At 39.7% G+C, this 20,774-nt stretch overlaps 1 protein-coding gene across 1 annotated transcript in view; it reads right to left on the bottom strand.

The window, feature by feature from the left end:
* ATP1B3 (ATPase Na+/K+ transporting subunit beta 3) overlaps positions 1 to 11,307 on the bottom strand; it is a 37,745-nt gene extending 26,438 nt beyond the window's left edge. Inside the window, exon 1 of the mRNA XM_031446185.2 lies at positions 11,014 to 11,307. Within this exon, the coding sequence (XP_031302045.1) occupies positions 11,014 to 11,122 (109 nt within the window). The 5' untranslated portion in view covers positions 11,123 to 11,307. The remainder of the gene's footprint in view (positions 1 to 11,013) is intronic.
* Positions 11,308 to 20,774: the final 9,467 nt, after the last annotated feature.

The raw sequence follows: 20,774 nt of genomic DNA, 5'->3' as shown, positions 1-20,774 counted from the left end.
ACCCATTTTGTGTCTATATTGGAAAAGATGGAAAAATACTGGAAAACATCCTATACCTAGACACAAACAGGTAAAATTTCAGAATGCCAAAAATAAAATGATGTATTCCAAGTTGAGGAAAAACGATTATAAACTAAAAGATGAACCAACCAATAAAACAAAAGGACTTCTCCAGACACACAGGACTCAGAAAATCTACTACCCTCAATTCTGCCTGAAAGAATTGGTCATACAACACAAAAAAACTGAAGCATAATAGCAAAAAAATGCTAACAACCTAAGTGTCCTCAAACAAAGCAAAGAAGAAATGAAATATAATATATAATGGAAAGCTATACACTGTAGTTAAAAAAGGAATGAAACAGATCTCAAAAACTCCCAGTGGGAAAAAGTAACTTCAGAATGATACATACCACATGTTTAAATTTAAAACACTCAAATGAGTTACAGAATTCTATAAATTTATGTATAAATTTACAAATCAAATTCATAAACAGTGGTTATCTCTGAATAAGGGAGGAAGGGATTGGAGTTGGCAATGTGGTAAAGGAAGATGTGAGTTTTGGCTACATTGTCTTCATTCCTTTTTTGGGGGTGGAGGGTGGAACTTATATATTATCTGCCTAACCTGGAAAAAAGGACAAAGTTCAAACACTAAATCCCAAAAAGTTAATATAATTGTACATTTTCTATTTTTTAAAGTTTTCTTTTAAAAAATCTAAGGCAAGAAAAATATATAAAGCAATGGTGAGCAGAGAAACCAGTAAGACTTACTGGTAACATCTAAGTAAGTGTTGGTAAACATTTTCAAATCAGAAGTTCTTAGAAAAAACAATCAGAGCTCTATCTCTTATGTCCAAATGCCTTTAGTTCGTTCTCCCAATTTTCAAGAAATACATTCTTTTTCTAAACATTTTTTCTTTTTCTACAAGTTACCCAAACAGTTTTAATAAGGCTAGTACTATCCAGATACCAAAATTGGAAAGACAGTACCTCACACAAACTTCGCACATTTATTTTATTTTACAAACACTTACACAGAGGTTACACACTACAGTGTGACAATGACATAGAACAGAGATACAAATTAACAAAATAGAACAATGTCTAAGAAAGGATCCACATAAAATGGAGTTTTGCATGTAACAAAATTGGCAATTCAAATAGTGAGGAATGCTGGGTTATTCCATATATTTTAGGGTAAGTGATTAGGAAAAGCCCATAAAAACTGAATTTGTAATGTTAATTTAAAACAAGTACAATTTCTAAAACAAAGGAATTATGAGACTAAAGAGAGCAAAAAAATGAGCAAGTCACTGTAAAGAAATGGAAACTGAGCAAACAAAAATATGCTCAGTTGCAGTCATCAGAGATACTGCAAATCAAACCAACCAGATACCAGCATACTACCAAACTAGCAGAAAAAATTTAAAAAGGGATGATAACCAATGCCCAGAAAGTTGAAGGGAAACAGGCAGCAATCTCTGCTGGTGGGAGTGTACACTGGTACAGCTTTACAGGAGGACAATCTCAGTAGAAAAATAAACATATACTACAAACTGGTGATTCCATTTCTCAGTGTCTACCCAAGAGAAACAAATTGCAGTGCAATTTGTCAGAGGAAAAATGGAACAACCTAAATATTCATCACCAGGAAATATATGTATCTTGGATATACATCCCTACACTATGGAATATTATGCAATGATTCAAAGGAGATAAATATATGTAAAGAAAGACATGGAAACACAGTCAAGACATATTAAGTGGGGAAAAAAGCAGTTTAAGAACATACATTCTTCCTATTACTCATGTAAAAGTGGAAAATTATTCCTACACATTCCATACACACACACACACACACACACACACACACACACACACATCGACATATATAAATGTGTTGGAAAAGCACTGATAGTAAAACTGATAAGCAATCATTGCCTGCAGGAAAGACTCCATAATTGGTAGAAGACAGTCAAAGGAAATATGAATATATTGATTTATTTTTTCCTGCAACATTCAATTAGGAATATTTACAAATACACACGAAGGTTAGAAGAAACGTAAGTGAACATCCATAAAACCACTCATATTCTACAGTAAAGTCTACTATATATATTTCATATCTATTCACCATCTGTTTTTTAAGTGCATTTCAAGTTGCAGATATCCATACATTTTACCCCTAAACACTTCAACATGCACATTAACAAAAACTGAGGAAAAAATTACATTCAGTGAAATACACAAATCTCCAACGTACCATTACTTGAGTTTTCACAAATGCATTCACCTACATGATCCAAACTGCTATCAAGACAGAGAACGTTACCATCACCCTACAAAGTTCTCTCAGGTCCCTTCCCAGTCAACCCCCATGCCCACCATCCTAGAGGCAGAAACCGTTTTGGGCTTTTTTTTTTAAGCACAGGTAAGTATTGCTTGTTTTAGAATTTCATAAAAATGAAATTATATATATAGTATGTTCCTTTTGGTAAAGCTTCTTTTCTGCTCGGCCTAACTGTGGGATTCACACATGTTTTGTGTATCTATAGTTCATTCTTTTTTACTGTTGAGTGGTATCCCACTGTGTGGACATACCAGTCTGTCTGTCCATTCAGCTGTTGGACACCTGGGCTTTTCCAGTTTGGAGCTACTGTGAATATTTCTGTGTACTTCTGTGGACACACGTTTCATTCTCTTGGGTAAACACCTAGAACGGCTGGGTCATGTGGTAGATGAACACTTACTTTTACAAGAAACAGATCTTTATCCAAAGTGGATATACCACATGTTTTAAGAAGTATCACAGGTAACAGTGGTTACCCAGGGAAGAAGCTGAGGATAACAGTGGACATACTGACTACTCACATCTGTACTGTAAAAATTCAAATAATGATGTTACTTTTGTTGTATGAAAAGTACAAAGCCAAGGGTCCACATTCCACTTAAGACTAGTTCGTATTTCTTGGGTCAGCCTACATTGACCATCAACTTCTAAAGCAGAGGTCAGCAAATCATGCCTGCTGCCTGTTTTTGTAAATAAATTACTGAAACACTAGTTTACATATTGTTTACAGCCACTTTCAAGCTACTAACAGCAGAGTCGAGGAACTGCCGCAGACACTATACAGCTAGCAAAGCCTAAAACACGATCTGGTCCTTTAAAGAAAAAGTTTGCAGCCTCCTGTTCAAAAGCATTTATACAGGCTTTTTCATTCCAAACTGACTTTTTTTTTTTGGAGGGGGGCGTAATTCGGTTTATTTATTTATTTACTTGTTTGTTTCTAGTGAAGGGACTGGGGATTGAACCCAGGGCCTCATGCATGCTAGGCATGCACTCTACCACTGAGCTATACCCTCCCCCCTCAAACCGACATCTTGAAACTATCTTATGCAACTTTTCCCTTATAGAGGAAACTAAGACCAAAAGATTTTAAATGACTTGTCTAAGCTTAGATGGAAATGTAGAATTCGAATTTAGGTCTATATTCTGAGTCCTAGCCTGACCATCTACTCAATATACCGATAAACTTCTATGACTTATCAAGTAAAAATACATATGCCCACTGGCTCACTTTGACTATGATGCCCTATCTGGAAACTTCAAAATGAATTAGAAGTTTAGTGGAACAGAATCATGGTAAGCTAAGGGAAAGTATGCCTTTACTAACAAGTTTCTCCACAAAGAAGACTTTCACAGTGTGGAGCTATACCAATGAATCCACAATACTCTCAACTTAAACAGGTGACTCACAAGCGGAAACTGATTAAATGACAATTTTTTTCATCAAAAAAATAGTGTTTACTATGTGCTAGATGCTGCAGGGCTCTAAGTCCTGCTCTGTGAGACTATCCAGTTATTAGGAGTAGTGTATAGAAACAACTATAATCCAGGGCGCAAAGTTTTAGGTGTTACAGGTGATAAATGTGGTATTATTTTTCACCTGGGCATGTCAGAGGCGGCTTATGGCAGAGCTGGCACTAAAGCGTTTATGACGCAGAGCAGGGCGGGCACGGGAGAGGGAATGAGCCAGACCTCAGAAACACCCACCTGGATCTGACATGCAGTATACAGGGAGGATGGTATAAAATGACAGGTTAAGAGGTTGGAAACGTAGTTCTAAGCCAATGTGTAATACACCTGGAATGCCAGGATATCTGGAACTTATTTAAACTTTCTGAAAGCAGTGGGAATCCAAATAGTCCGGGGTACAGGGAAGTAGTGTGATCAAAGCTAAAGCCTTAGAAATAATCTGAGAAACGCTGGTTTAGGTCACAACGATTCTGACTGATTCCTTGGGTCTTTCCCGGGATGTACCAGTAGTTAAGAGCCTACCTTCCCCAGTAAACAACATTACCCTTCTTTTAAGCAGCAGATAAAAGCTGGAAAGCCAAGGGTCTATTTAAACTTGGAACAATTTTGAAAGAAAGTTACGAAAGATCTTCTGGTGCTTAAGTTTTTTAATCAGAGAATTTACATGAAAAGGCACTATCAGATCCTGATAAAGAGGGGCAGGATTGGTGGGAATGTTAAGGAAATTTGCAACAGGTGGTTAGCATTATGAAGCTAGGAAAAACAAGCACCCCGGGATTCCCTGTGAATGTGCGCCTTCACAAGGTACTGGAGGATGGGGTGAGGCGGAAGAGTGGTGAGCGGGTCAGAAAAAATTAATTCCTGAACTAACTGTAGTAGGGCGTGGGTCGCAGAGAGATTCAAGCGATGTTATAGAAGTTGAACTGGCATGATTTGGCCAGGTTCAGAACCCAGATCACAGCAATGATAGTGACAGTCTACAAAAATTAAAAATATAGGAGTAACTCAGAACTCCAGTGAAGGAAGGGGAAAAAGCTCTGCTTAATCACTTGATACATAAGGTACTGGAGTTATCTAAGCCTCACTCTCAGGTTTATGGGATATGTAAGAAGCAAGTGGAATCAAAGATGATGCCAAGAAGTAAAATGTGTCAGTAATCTCTGCAATTGTTTTGAGATGAAGATGAAGAGAAAACAAGGCCAAAAACAGCACCTGGAAATACACATTCAGGAAATAAGAGAACCAGGAAAGAAATGACTAGAGAAGTGTGGAGTGGGGGTAACGGCTACTTTTTATGGGCCAGATACTGCCAATGGGTCAGAAACCACAAAAGAAAAGTACCTCATGCTGTACACAAGGGTCAATTCCTTACCACAGCATTAGCAAAATACTAAGAGGAAGTCATAAATAAGAGCCAGCTCCACAAATGACTCGGTAACAAAGTTTAAACAGATATGGGGAGGTTGTCAGGTTAGAGAATTCTTTTCAAAAATATTATTAGCTAACAGCACCTTGTAGGGAGAGGATGACACTATTAAATTAACCCCCATTAAGTCTGAGAGCAGATAAGTTAAAAAAGAATAAAAAGCCTTTATGAAGTTCTCAGAAGAGCCAAATAAGCAGCTAAATACAACAATAAACCAGGACATAGGAGACCTAGATAGTAACTTTGGTTCTGTTATCCTAATCAGATGCACCACCCAGGCATGTCAAACTCTGCTGAGTCTCCCATGAGAAAGTTAAGGGGACGCTTCTTCTGAACACTGAACTATGAACCCATCAGTGCTGAAGTCAAAAAGAAAAAGAAAGGACACTGCCCAAACACTGAGTGAACCTTTATGCTATTATATGTCAATACCATCAAAGACATTAAAAATAATGTTGTAGAAGACTAATTACATCTAATTAGACTGGGAACATTCCATAATACTGCTCACTCATCCAATCGATTTTTATTATATTCCTGCTAAGGGCCAGGCCCCAGGCTAGGTGTTAGGAAGATGTGAATAAGAAGTTTATGTCTAGTAAACAGGCAACAATAATACTATATGAAGTGACAAATGCTACACTAGAAAAAGGTTTCACAGGACACACTGAAGCACTCATTTGACCCAGTCTTAAGGCAAAGAGGGGCTCAAAAACATTTATCAGAGATCAGGCTATGAAAGCTGACGTCTGAGCAGCCAGGCTAAGGTGAAGGAAGGAGAGGCTCAGAAGCTAAGAAACAGGCCCAGAAGGGGTGGGAGAGAACTCTGTGGAAAGTAAGATGACAGGAGAGAAATACACAAACGAGACTGCAAAAAGTCTGCAGGTCATGCTAAGGAGCCCTGGAGGACAGTAGAAATTTACATGAAGAAGTGCCTATAAAACATCCAACTGAAAATTTCTGACAGACAGTTGATTAGCAGAATATAAAAAAGCCTTAGGGACTAGAAATGCAGATTTGGAGTGCCAACACAGAGGCAGTTAACTAAAGCCACAAGAACACCAAAGTTCCAGCAGGCTGTGTGGACCGTATCCACACTGAGAGGTGATGGAGAGGCCCGGGGATATCCCCAGCACGTCAACCTCTAAGGAGATGGCCCAGGAATGAGAACCATTCCCCTTACATGTTAAGTGATACAACTAGGAATCTAGCTGAATATTTTAAAATTTTATTTATACATTAAAAAAAACTTTATACATAGGTAAAAAAAGTTAGCACTGATTATTCTAAGTGGTTAAAGATTACAGATGTTACTTCAAAATCAATGTAATAAATGCAGATTTAGAAAATAATAAATTTAACTTTCAAAGTTAAAATGTTTTTTTCTTCTACTGCAAAATCAGTGTTAAATGGTCCTTAATCAAACATGATGACAAATCATGGTAAAGTTGTTATTAAAGATAGGAGGGTTTTTAAACTTCTTTTAATACAACTAATTTAATTCTATCGATCAAAATTCAATTTCAAAGAAATCAAGTTATTTTGGGAGTGAAGGGAGAAGCTCTTTAACATAGTAAAGCACATACTACACTCATTACAAAGGTACCTGGAACACAACATACACTCCCTCCCTTCCACTACCAGTCCAGGAAATGCTGCCCCCTGCTGGGTGGTGGCTCAGTGAGCCTCTGCAGCTGCCGGGCCACACCCACCACTGACCTTCACTTACAGCCTGCACACGGGGTAAGGCACGTCCTGTTACTTTCTCAACAGCGCAAATTTTTGTAAAGTTTCTCTAAAACGTCACTCCACAGGACAAAGAACACCCTACAAAACTGCGAAAATAAACACATATGCCTTCTTGCCTACAGTCAAACACCTAAGATGGGATGGAGTCTGATCTCCAAAGCATTTACTGAGGCATGACATAGAAAGGGAGCAGGTGACTGAAAATAATGGCACTTCATGGATCTATAATAAAAGAAAAGCACATGAACAAAATGGAGATGTTAATAGTTTTGGTCCAGAATTTGGACCCTGCTTGGAATCAGTAACTTGAGTTTTCAGTTAATTTTAACATAAAATATCTATTAACAGATAACCTTGAAGATCATGAATGCCAAAGAAGCCCACAAGTGGATGTCACTAAATGACACCATGTCATTACATAGTTTAAAAAGAAAAGAAAAGCTCTGTCCTTAGAGGGAGTCAAGGCCAAGGATTCTATTACTGAGTGAGTGAACTTTGATAGATCAGATCTGTGGGTTCAATTTTTACACCTATCAAACAAATCAGGGCACAAGGCTAGTTTAGTAACTTTCGAGATTTTTTTTTTTTTTTTACTGTAAGAAACACATTTTACACCAGAGTATATGAATATACAAAACAAACAAGTTTCATGGAACATTTCCCCTTAAGATAAACTTCTTTAGGCAAAATAAACTGATGTTTTTACTATTCTACCTTATTATTTTTTTAACTGTTAATTGCAATACATTGTCCACTCCTTATAGTTTAAAAAACACTAGATAATCTCTAAGCTGTCTTTCACTCTTAATTCTTTATAATGCATTTAGGTTTAATATTTGCAACATCAGTCACAAGGTGCTAAATTTTCTTTGTCCTCTGTTTTTATAAATGGCAACTACTTATTCCTGATGTGTCCTTACTGTTCAGCTTGAGAAGCCAGCTCTTAGGTACACTTTGATCATCTACATAGTGTGCATTAGAAAGTTGTGAAAATCGAATGAGTTAAGTACATATATGTAAGCATTTTGAAACTGCTGTAACCAAGTGTAAGGTATTAGCCAAATATACAAGAAGCTACTCAAAATCTTTACATAGTTGTTTTAAATAAGATGATGCGGTGGAACATACAGTATTTTCACTTTAACCCAAATGTAAACAGCAAAATTGCTTTTTAAATGTGTTTTTAACATACATATTGCACTTGGAGAGGAACCTCAGATTAAGTGGGACAAATGTACTAAAGACTTGAATGTAAAAAAATAAATTTCAGGAAACATCTTAAATCAATATCTTTATAAAATCTCTGTGGGTAGAGAAAGCCTTTCTCTATATGCTGGCAGGCCCAGCAGCTTTATCAAGGTCAAAAAATATACAATAATCCCCACCCAGACCCACATTAATTTCAAAAGCAACTAAAAGAAAACATTTTGCACAAATGAGGTTTAAAAAAAAGGCTGTAACATGTTTTCAAAATGCAATCGGTCCATATATTATCCACGACCTAGAAATATCACCAATAAAAATATGTCAAGGAAATAAATTTGCAAAAATGTACAAGAATGAAGAAAATGGGACGAGGAAAAACCAGGACATACAATGCTGCACTGGTTTAAAAAAAAAAGAATCAGGAGTTGCTCATATTACCCCAGGTACCTCCCATGTATATATCAGGTACACGTATTAGTAAACTTGTTTAAAAAAAAAACTTCCAGTCCATCTGACCATATAATGGAATACTAATCAGCTTTTTAAAATGGTGATATAGACCTTTATTAACGTAGGAAAATGCCCACAATATACTCAGAAGATTATAAAGCAACATTCACTCTATGACCTTTATGTTAAAGAAAAAAAATTAGCATTATATACATTTCTTAAGTCTTCCTCGACATATATCGAAATAGGAATCCTGGACATCTTTGGGGTGATGAGATCAGGCAGCTAGCCCACATACTGCCTTTCTGAGAAGTACAAGAAGATACACTTTGTCCAGGCAGACCTCACCCTGTAGGGTACACAGCTCGGTGAGTTGAGTATGGATTTCAACCTCCATGCACCATTCCTCTGCACTTCCTTGGAGGTGTGCCCTTATGTTGGGATAGAGTTATGGATAATTTTCATCTATTTATGCCATTCTGCACTGGCTATTATTACAATAAGCCCTGGCATTTACTATTTGTTGGTATTTTCAATTTTGGAAAAAAGGTCTTGCCTTAATCCTCCTAAAACTAATCCCAACCTGACCTGTACTACTTCTACTGCCCTTATATAATGATTCATACTTGGATCATTTGTGCACATTATCTGTTAAATGCACATACCTAGTAAAACCCCTACCTCAACAGCATACAATACAAAGGTTCGAAAAGGAGCACAACCCGCATTAAGAAATGTCATTCTAACACAAAGTGAAGATACTTATTACTGGAAATGAGAAGGCACTTTGGAAGGTAGTATACACAAACTAATCCCTCTCCACCACTAAAAAATTCCCTCAGCAAAAAGTTAATACACTCTAGAAACAATAATCATTGTTTACCATTTTTTCCCTATTTAATTCCTGATGCAAGATTTATTTCCTCATCACACTAGTGGGCTCCCCAAAGACAGTCATTTGAATAAAAATCGTTGAGTGATTAACATGCAGTTAGGCAAGGCATCTGTAAAATAATACAACCGCTGGACTAGGATTAAAGGACAACTGGGTTCTTTTCTTGGCTGTGGAATATGTAATTTTACACAAAGCAAAATCACAACCTCTCTGGGGCTCATTTTTCTCGTCTCAAGCAGAGTTTGGGCTAAAAAACCTCCAAGGCCTTTTTCAGCTTGTGATAGGACTTTAACCAGCCTTTCTACTCAGGAGGAGCCGGTTTCAGGCAGCAGCAACAGTTTATTTTCTAAGTCAGAGTTAATTTACTCTCTTCATGCTCCTCTTGAAAATGTCGTGACCAAAGAATTCTCCACTCTAGAAATTTACTCACTCAGGGGAAAAAAAAGTCTGTCATGACCAACTAACAAAATATTTTTTTAAAAGGAGGGGAGGAGAAAAAAAGTAAATCAGTTTACGTAACTATAAAGGGAAGAAAAAACACTAGTCCTTATTCAGACAGTAACATAATTTTTCCAAAAAAAGAGTCATTCTAATGCAGCACCGCACTGGCGGATGGTTTAAATATTTCTTTTAAAACAAAGAACTCATGCATAGAAAAACTGTTAATACAACCATCACACGTTTTGAAGGCACAGGAGAAAACTGTGCCATTCAGACAAGATTTACTTTCCCGCAATGAAGCACGCTGGTAAGGAAGAAAACCAGTGTAATTAAAAAGGAATTAGGGAGAAAGCAACCCTTTCAAAGCTCTTTTCACTGTTCAAATTCAAGTGCATCTTCGTGTGCCGAGGACTTGTGTGCTCAACACGCTCACGATGCCCACCCACACTTAACCCTCACTTGCGCTCTTCCGACCAGCTGGGGCGGCAGCGCGGACGAGTCACAAGATAGCGGCGGGAGTGGAAATTTCCTCTCCGCGGGCGTGGGGCAGGGTCTGGCTTCCCCGAACCGCTCGGCGCCGCCGGCCGCCTCCGCCAGGGCCTCTCCGGGCCGGCGCGCTCCGTACAAAGAAGGCCGGGCGTACGGCCCCCACGCGCTCGGGACTGGGCTCCGGGACCCGGTCCCCGGCTTCCGGCGCCGCAGGCCGGGGCAGCACGTGCGCCCCGCTCCCGGCACGGAGGAAGGAACCGGGGCGGCCCGGCGGGGGCTGCCAGTGGGCCCCGCACCCTCGCCCGCCCGCCGGCCTTTCGAGAAATGAATGGGGTCGCCCTGCTCCGCCGCCGCTGCAGCCGCCGCCCGTCTTCGAACCCGGCGGCCACGGTGAAAACCGCTACGGGCGGCGGAGGCGGAGGCGGCTCCCGGGCCCCTGCGCGGGGAGCCGCCTCCCGCCTTTCCCTTCCCACTAGACCCCGCCCGGCGTCCCCCAGGACCGCGACTGGCCCCGGCGCCCAACAGCCTCCCGCTCACCCCAGCTCTTGGCGGTGCGCCCCAGGAACTCTCCGGTGGTCGGGTTGTAGATGAAGAGCTTCCACTCGGCCAGGCTTTGGTTGAAGGACTTCTTCTCTTTCTTCGTCATGGTGTGTGTGCCGACGGCGAGGGGAGCGGCGGCCGCGGGGGTGGAGGCGGCGAGGAGCTCGGAGGCGCGTCCCGGCTCGAGCGGCGCAGCCCGGCGACGGCGGCGGAAGGCGGGATGGCAGAGGAGACCTCCCGGTTGCCGTGAGCGCTAAAGCCGACTGCGCCGCGCCGCGCCGAGCCGGGCGGCCGCTCAGGCCGCGGGAGCCTGACGTCTCCGCCCTCCGCAGCCAATCCCCGCGCCGTTCAGGCCGCGCCGCCGCCGCCGCTACCGCCTCCCGCCCGCGGCGGGGCGCAGCCCTACGCGGCCGAGACGCCCCGCCCACAGCCCCGGCTCCGCCCCGCGGTACCCGGTGGGGCCGGGACGCTCCGGGCTCTCTCGGCCCTGGCCAGAGGAAGCAAAAATTGCGCGTAGCAACTTTAAAAACCATGAGGGCTTAATAAGAAGCAGATTGACAATGACAAGCAAAAGATGAGCGTCCCTGATCCTCAGGTTTTTCAGAAGGAGGACTCGGGAGACGCTTCGGGCAGCCGGGATCCGGAGTCCCCCCCAGTTCCTTGGCTGCGGCGGCGCGGGACCAGGAGTGCGCGGCAGCGACTCGGGTCCGCTAAGTCGCCTTCACCGAGGAGGGGACTTCACCACCCTCTCCCCAAACCGTCTCCGGGCGTTCTCCTCTGGGCTCTATGACGTGACTAAGAGAGTCAGCTGTAGTATCCCGTGTGTGATGTATTACAGACTGCTGCTTAGAGAATGTCCTGACTTGGCTCTTTTGAAGGATTTACGTAGGATTCCCGAGTCAATAGGAATTTCATTCTAAATATGACAGTATTAAGTAAATGCAGTATAATTTTCTCCAGCTTTAATTGAATTTATCAATGAAATCAATTTACATGCTTTCCTGAGGTTCCTGTCAACTGTAAGAACTTTTTTTTTTTTACCACTCGGTCTCTTAATCTACAGGAAATCAATTCCTCGTTTAGTGTTGATGCCTAAGTAATTTTCCCGACTTTTCATCTTTTTCACTGCATTGCTTGCTCCCCTAGGTCGGAGCTGAGGGTGCAGTCGATGCTTTCCTACACGAGATGGAGCTGAAGAGTGCAGTGCTCTGAAACTGTTGTGACAGCATGAAATGACTTAAAGAGGAGTTTAGGCAGAAGGTGCTTTTCTTTCTTTTTCTTTTTTTCTTTAAGAAAAATGAAATGAAGCACTGCCTCTGTTTTATTAGCAAATAAAACATTCTGAATGAAGAAATGTAGCCCACATCTTACTGTTTGGAACATTGCATTATAATCCATCTGAAAGTTTAAACACAGCCTGCAAATGCTTTAAAGGAGTTAATGGATAACGAAATTCTGGAATTTCTCTTGTTTCCTTACTTTGCTTATCATAGCAAGGAATTATGAATTACGCCTCCTACAAATGGAAAAGGGATAGAAAAATATATTATTATAAAGTGACTTTTTTCCCTGCACGTAGGAAAGCTAAGTTTATAATTATGACCTTGGGAATGATAACCAAAATCTAGTTACTTTGTTGAGCCAGTGACAGCAAAGGATTTGCAGAAGCGTTTTGTAAGATTTGGCATGGAAATAGTATTAGAAATAGCAAAACACCATGCAAGCAGACTAGAATGCATTTCTCTAGTTCATAAATAAGGTTGAAAGGGAACTGAGGAATGGAATTTAGTTAACTATTTTTGTCATATTAAAAATCTAACTACAGATTAGAGGACAGGTGAAATATTGGTAGAATTAATAACAGGCTTTCTAGTTTCGGTAAGAGGAAAGACACAGAGTCTAGAATAAAATCTAAAACCATTGGCTTTACTGCGTGTGTGTGCGTGCGCGCGCGCTAATAACAAGCACATTTTGAGAAATAATTACCTGGCACACACAAAGAAAACATGGTAAACAAGAACATTATGAAACAGTGTTTCAATGATATTGAATGCTGTCACGTATTTGTAGTTTGTATATTTTTAGTGGTCATTAATATGCCTTTCATTTGTAGTGCTTTTCCAAATAATTCTGTAAGCAAGTATAATTCAGTATTTTCAAAACTCATGCCCAGCTTAATATAGTAACTGATCCATCAGATTCCAGGCTGGGGAAAAGTTTACATTCTAATCCAAAATACGGGAACTATTTGTTTCTCTGATACATACTTGAGCACTACCTAGAAGAGAAAATACTGAGTGTATTGGTGGGTATTGGCCTAACAAGTATGAGCAGATGCAATATCAAATTTAATCACAGCTTTATTCCCTGCAGATTTACTTTACCAGGCCTAAGTCTCCCTTTTAAAAGAGAAGTTATTTTGCCAGATAAAATGCAGGATGCTCACTTAAATTTGAATTTCAGACAGGTGATGGATACTTTTTTAGTGTAAGTATATTCCATGCAATATTTGAGACATACTTACACTAAAAGAATTATTCTTATCTAAGATTCAAATTTAACTGGATATCTTGGTTTTTTTTTTCATTTGCTAAATCTAGCTACCCTACTGTAGAGGATACCTATGAATCAATCCCACAGCAATAATGACAATGATCATTTATACATATTTAAAAGTCCTAGGCCCTGGACTACTTGCTTAGTATGATTTATTTCTTAATCTTTACAAATACCCTAAGAAAGAGGTGTTCCCTAATTTTGTAAATGAGGAAACTGAGGTTAGGAAAATTAAGTAACTTGCCCATGGCCAAAAAGTTATCAGACAACAGCACAGTGATTCAACGCCTATCTCTCCTCCACCACCCAGTACTGCCTCCATACTGAATGACAGAGTTCTGGGGAAACTTCACAAAGCTGAATGGGGCAGAATGAGAGAAATGGTTGTTGACCACTGGTTGACTATGCTATCCAGTGGGCAGAATCCATTTTCTATTTTCTGTGGGAATAAATAAGATATTTTGGTGCTTAATTGCTAAAACTCTTCATTTTTTCCTGAAGTTTAGAATCATGTATACAGATAAAAAGTATTTGCATAGCAGCATCTTATTTATAACCTGCTGTTATAATGATGATTGTGGTACTAAATCACGGAAAGACCATTGTCTCTCAGAGAATAGATATTAAATTTTCCTTAGAAATAGTCCTTCCTTTCCCACAAGCAATAGCTATTATTGTGTTGGCATTTTATTGTATCTGAGAAACACAGTCGTGAATAGATGTTCCTCGTCACAGAAAATGTCCTTTTCCACAAATTGATTCTAATATTGAATGCTTTTACTAATCCTTTTAACAAACAGCATCTCTACATCCTTTGCAGGTTAAAGGACAGACACTTGCATTATTGATCATCTTAAATTAAATGAAACAGTGCTTTTGTAAAGCATGGGCACAGTGTCTGGTATAGAAAATAGTCTGTAAATGGTAGGAGTGTTTTGGTTATGATTTTTAATACTGGCATCCACTGTGTTAGGTGTTTTATGAAAAAGTGTGTGTTACGATCTAAAAGGCTTATTTACTAAATAAAAAATAAATTAGAAAAAAGTAAAAAATAAAATAAATAAAAACAAAAAATAGAAAAAAAGGGAGAAAAATTAAAAAATAAATTTAAATAACCAAGTCAATGAGAAAGATTATTAATAATTTGATTATAAAAATTTACAGAAGTGGGTGGAGTTATAGGTACAATAAGAATGGCAGAATGTTAATATTTATTGAAGCTGGGTGATGAGTACATGAAGTTCATTATACTTTGTTTACTTTGTACATCCTTGAAATTTTCCAGAATAGAATGTTTTTTAAAAATGAGGGCAAAGGATAAGTAATTTTCTTGTTGCATATTTTTCTGGTTCACTTAGTTGAAAAGTAACCAAAAGAAGGTATAGATGTAATGTTTTCAGAAGAACATTTTTTTTTTAAGAAAAGCTGGACTAATAGGAAACAGATAACTCTGGAAACATAAGATAATTTCCTTGTATTCTAATTAGTAACCTTAGGTAAATTTGAGATGCTATTGTATCCATAAAACAAGAACAAGTGTGTGTATCTGAGACCAAAAAATTAAAATATAATGAATTCCTTTAATTAAAAATCAAGGTAAGAGTTGAAAAAAAAAAAAGGTCAAATGACTCTCCCAGAGTGTAAAGCAAAAAGACAAAAGAAAAGAAATACTGTATTTTTAAAAATTCAAAGACTATCTAGGATCAGTCCAGGAGGGACAATAGTCAACTAATATTTCCAGAAGGAGACAAGAAAATGCAAGGGGAAAAATAATGAGAGAAATACAGAGAAAAAGATAATTCCCGAGAGTTAAGGGAAGATAGGCGTCTTCAGACCAAAAGAGCTTACTGAGTGAGTGCCAAGCAAAATAAATAAAAATAGACCCATACTTAACTATAACCTTGTGATTTTATAGTACATCAAATACTAAGAGAGGATCCTAAAATCTTCCAGAGAACAAATAACAGGTCAACTACAACAAAACAGAAACCTGACTGGCACCAGTCTTCTCATCAACAGTATTCAGTGCAACAGTGCTCAGACGGCAGAGCACTGCCTGCAGTTCTGAGCATCAGAACCCCACACCCAGCTAAGCTACCACTCAGCTCTAAGGGTAAAATGAAGACACGTTCAGAACTCCGAAAGTCCACCTCTCACAAATCCGTTATGCAAACATCAATTAAGCATGGACCAGTGAAAAGAAAAAGGAATCCAAGAAAGAGAAAAACCTGGGATGCAAGGAACACTGGTCCTAACCTAGGAGTACAATGAAGGGAAGGCCTAAAATGACAAGTGTACAGCAGGTCAAGAGAGCAACTGGTTTCAAAGGCAGAAGAATGTCTTCAAGCAGAAGGTCGATTCCATGGCCACAGAGACTGGGATTAAGATCCTGAACATATTTAGTCATGTGGTTGAAGGCATGTGCTGCTTTTGTTCAGAAGGAAAATGGAAAGCAATTAAAATGAGCAGAAAATTGTGTTCCAAGTATAAAGCTAACTAAAATGTGGTATTATTTTGAGCAATTCATGGAGTTTTGAAAACGTAATTATAGAATCTCAATGTTGGAGCATCCTTCCTAGTAGCACAGTGCTAGTGATATAGATTTACTTTTTCTAGTCTAATGGATGCATTTTGCTCTACAATGAGTACTATGTTCATGATCAAAATAGTATAATTGCAGTTTATTGACTTTCAAAACTCAGAGTCAACCAAATAACCATTCACAGAACAAAATATAATTGTTATAAATTCAGACAATGTAAAAGTGATGGTGGATTTGACAGAAGCCAAGTGTCTCTGGAGGAGAGATCTGAAGGAAGAAAGTTGAAGGGAAATGTTATCCTGTACTGTTTTCTTAGCTCAGAAATTCACCATCAAAAATATCAGGGTTTTTTTTTTTTAAAGAAAGTAATTTAAAGTGGACTTTTGTAAAGCTGGAAAATCATGATTCTCCAGAAATTCTATAAATTAAAAAAAAAAGTTACCCATCAGAGGTCAGGAATAAGGATGGTAAACAAAATACTTTCCATATCCTGAAGTCTAGGGCATCGTCCAATGAATAAGGAAGTGTGGGCTAAAAGAATAGTAGGTCCTGTCTTTCCATATTTTATCTTTATTTGAACAAAGATGTCTCCAAATAGTGATTGGGACTCATTTCCCCCTATTCAAATAAGCTGTAGTCTTCTGGCATGTTTGCCAGACAACTTCTAGGGAAAAGTTGGAACAATTCAAAACTTGAATCCAATTTTCTAGTTGCCAGGGTTGCATTATCTGATAGCATTAACAGACAACTGACATTATTTAAACAATCTCTTTTCCTTTCAGTTTGATGGTTTGTTCTTAGTGGAAAATAATTGTGTCAGAGAATTGACTGTGTTCCTTTAAGCAGGAACTATCTGTCATAATCTAAGAGGAACATGAAGGAAAATTTAAATGTCACTTGAGGCAATATCACAACATTATTTCCTAAGAGATTCGACAATGTCTCTAGGGACATGAGAATTCAAGCTCCTTGATTCTAATTTACTATGTTGCAACCAACTTACTGTATGACCATAGCTTAATTACTTTTACACAAATTCATTATCTCCAATGTATTGTGTACAAGGATATAACTCTGCCTGGCTGAGGATATTATGAGGAGAATGATCTTTCGGTTAAATGACAGTTTGGGAGTTAGGAAATCCCCATAAATGTATATTGTGTTTCAACTTCCTGCAAATCACATAAGCTTATATTAGTTAATGATCTTTCCTTAGCAAGAAACAGAAAGTAAACTCTAATTGACTTAGACAATAAGGAAAATTTATAGGTGAACCTAGCTTAAAGTCCAGCTTTGAAAAAGGTTTAACCCAGGGCCCAAAAGAACTCAATAAATCCTGGATTCTTGCTTTTCATTTATTGGTTCTATAACTTTAGGGTTAGTTTCCAGAAGCTTCTGGGTCTTCATAGTTCCAGGTTCAAATCCAGCAGAATAGAGAGATTCATCACCCTCAACAGCTTAAATAAAACCCCCCAGTGTTGTCTCATTGGCTCCCCCACTGCCCTGACTTGGGTGCTGTGTTGACTTAAACCAACTATGAAGGCCAGGGGGATGGGATATGCCAATTGGGTCAAGGCCAGGAGGGTGTACGCTTGCCCTGGGGATGGGGTCACTCCCTTTCAAAAGCTAGGTTCAGAAATTTGGAATAGTGTTAGGAAGGGGCAATAAAGCCTACAGCCTTCTATCTAAATGCCTCCAAAACCTAATGTTTCAACCTAGAGTCATTCTTGTCTTCGCTGATTCACTCAACTAACATTTCTTCAGGGCTCCCTATATGTGAGGTCTTGACACCATTCTGCTTCACTCCATTTCCAGGCTCCCTTTTAAGGGAAAGCACCAAGAATTAGAGCTCAGACTGGAGGCAGAATTATGAGGTTAAGAAAACTGTTCTCCCAAGAACCTCCTCTTTTGGGGGCTTGTTCCTTACATTTGTGGGTTTCTGGGAAAGAAAGAGAAATAGCTACCCGACCATCCACATACCCTACCCACACACACCTTCCAGCTGTGTATTTACAATTTGGGGGTTAATAGACTCCTCCCAGCCCATTCACAGGCCCAGGTTAAGAACCTTTGGGCTACAGGATCATTAAGATATATAAGTAATCCACTTCTGGATATAAGATTTATAATGATACTATGATTTGATAGTGACATTTGAAACAGAGCCTTACTTTTCTGAGTGACCAAGGAAAGATAAGCACATTCTACTTCTTGGGAGAGACCACCCCTTTACCTACACTGAGGGGAGGGGTGGCTACAGCATCTCTGGCCTGTGGGTTGTGTACAACATAGGAAGGGACAGGAATTGTTCCTCTATTTCTGATGTCCCGCTGGCTGAGTAGGAAACACAAGAGAGATAACAGATGATTAAGGCCTCTCCCCAGGTTCCTTTGTGAAAGCAGCCTTTGGGAAAACACAGAAAATGAGAGACAAGTACAACTGAAACGTTTTCAACCATGCTTTGACCTGTGCCTGCCCCATTTACAAGGCACTCAAACAACCGCATGAAGTTGCTACACATCTAGGATGTCATGAAACGAGGGAGGCCCTGGTGATTACCGGACCAACCATGGCTTGGTGTTAAGCACAGCTCTCACTCTGTGTCTCTTTACTCACTAAATCTGTGGACCCTGAGGATCCATTTGTATTTTTTTTTCCTAGGGGGAAGACAGGTTTTCATGTTCGACAGGATGCTCTGGTCCTCCTAGTGTAGACTTTGGGGCTTGTTCCTATGCCCTTGTAGGGGGGCAGCTGTACCTAAAGTGAACTTGAAAAGTGGGAGAGAAAATGGAAAAGTAGAAAAAGACCTGCTGATCCAACTTGGCAAAATAGCAGAAAATAAGACGTCCTTGGACTCTCACCAAGATTGGACTCTATGTCTGCAGTCAACATTTCAGTGGAAGCCCTTTGGGTGCTGTTGAGGGAGAAAATGGCAGAACATTAGAAAGATAGGATCTTATTTCTAAAACAAACGCACGTTGGCTGGGAGGAAACAATCGCAGCTTTAGTTCCCACCTTGGCCCCACGCTCTTCCTCTGCAGGACACCCCCAGGAGCCTGGCTTCTGGGCTTCCGCTCCTGCTCACTAACCGGAGCTGTGAGGGATGGGTTCTTTCAAACAGGCTAATCCCAATGGAGATTAATTTCCTTTTGTGTTCCCAGATTTAGAAATAGAGCTGGTCCTCAAAGTTTATTTTGGAAGTTAGGGCAAAGCGTTTACTTGCAAATCCTTGTAAGTGGGGCTTAGTCAAGGGGTATCCCGCAGGCACTTTGGACTTTTGGGATGAGCCAGACTTCCAAAGTGAATGTGCTTTGATTTCTGAAGTTAACTTGTAGGTTGGAAGAGGGTTTACATGCACTGAACACAAGACTTTGTCTTCAGAATTTTTTTCCAGATTTCAGCACTTTTGAGACTCAGGAGAGAATTAGGTCTTTTTCTTATACCAGTAGTTTGTCAGCTAGCTGAGGTGCTGAGAAAGCAGTTCATTCGTCTTAGAGCTTTTCCTTGGCTCCTGACTCTTCCCCACCCCATCCCGCACCCCCACCGCAGGTTCAGTGCTGCCTCTCACTCCTGGGACGATGCGGGCGGCAGGAGGTTCCAACCCTCACTGGAAATTCACTGGCTCAGGATAGAGTTGGTCTTGCTCTTTCCTGCCACTGCCTTGATCTTGGTTTCTGGATTTCTAGTAACCAAGCACCTGCCTATCTTCTTGTTCCAGGCTGACCCTTGCTCTGTTCCTGAGTTTCTGGTAATTATGTTTCCTTCCCAGCTTCACAGGGAGGTTATTGCCCTCTGTTCTCTCCAGTAACTCCATTTGTCTGACCTTGACTCCTCTTTCTGAGTTATCTGCATCCATTTCACGCCTCCTCGGCACATAATCACTCACCTACCACAGGTGTAAGACTGTTCATATTTTCATTGGGGGCATATATTTTACTGAGCTTTAATTTTTTTAATGAGCAGAAAGTCCCCCACCTGAGCTATTAAATTTATTGAAGGCTCTAAATCTCACTGAAAACAACTAGTTAACTTGCTAACATTGAATTGCATCAGCTGACAGAAACACAAACAAGATGAGCTTAAAAAAAAACAAAAAATCACCTAACACCTCATAACACAAGCAGAGGGAAACTTAACTATTTTAGTGTGACAAGGCAACAACCAGCGCAAACATTTCAATAAAATCTGAACCAGCTGTAACAGCCACCCAGCGAAGAATCCCATTTTAGTTTTTACGAGAGATCCAAAGTTTAAGATTAAGAGTCATAGTCATAACAATTACTATAATCATCTCGCTGTTTAAAACCAAAGGAAAAAAAAGACATTGATACACTCTGTCTTTTTCTCTAAGTTATCTTGGCAGGAAAAAATGAAATGTGGTTCAACTTTGCAGATAAGAATGTGGAGCATCTTTCTTAAAGACGGGGGTTTCTTCCTCTATTTTATCATTGAAACGCTTCAATAGACCAATTGCAGTATAGAGTTTAAAAGACAACATTCCCTTTAGAAATGGTACAGGAAAGTTTCTAGTTGTAGTAATGGGATTATGCAAGACCAACACATGCAAAATTAGCTGTAAAGCTCTTGAACTTTTTCCTGGCCTCTGAAACCATCGATATTACCTGGGGTACTTATGCGGTCAAAGTCTGATAGAGCTCAC

This window comes from Camelus dromedarius, chromosome 2 (assembly GCF_036321535.1).
Source record: "Camelus dromedarius isolate mCamDro1 chromosome 2, mCamDro1.pat, whole genome shotgun sequence".
NCBI lineage: Eukaryota > Metazoa > Chordata > Mammalia > Artiodactyla > Camelidae > Camelus > Camelus dromedarius.
The sequence above is the reverse complement of the archived record's forward strand: the minus strand, read 5'-3'. Positions and strand labels throughout refer to the sequence as shown.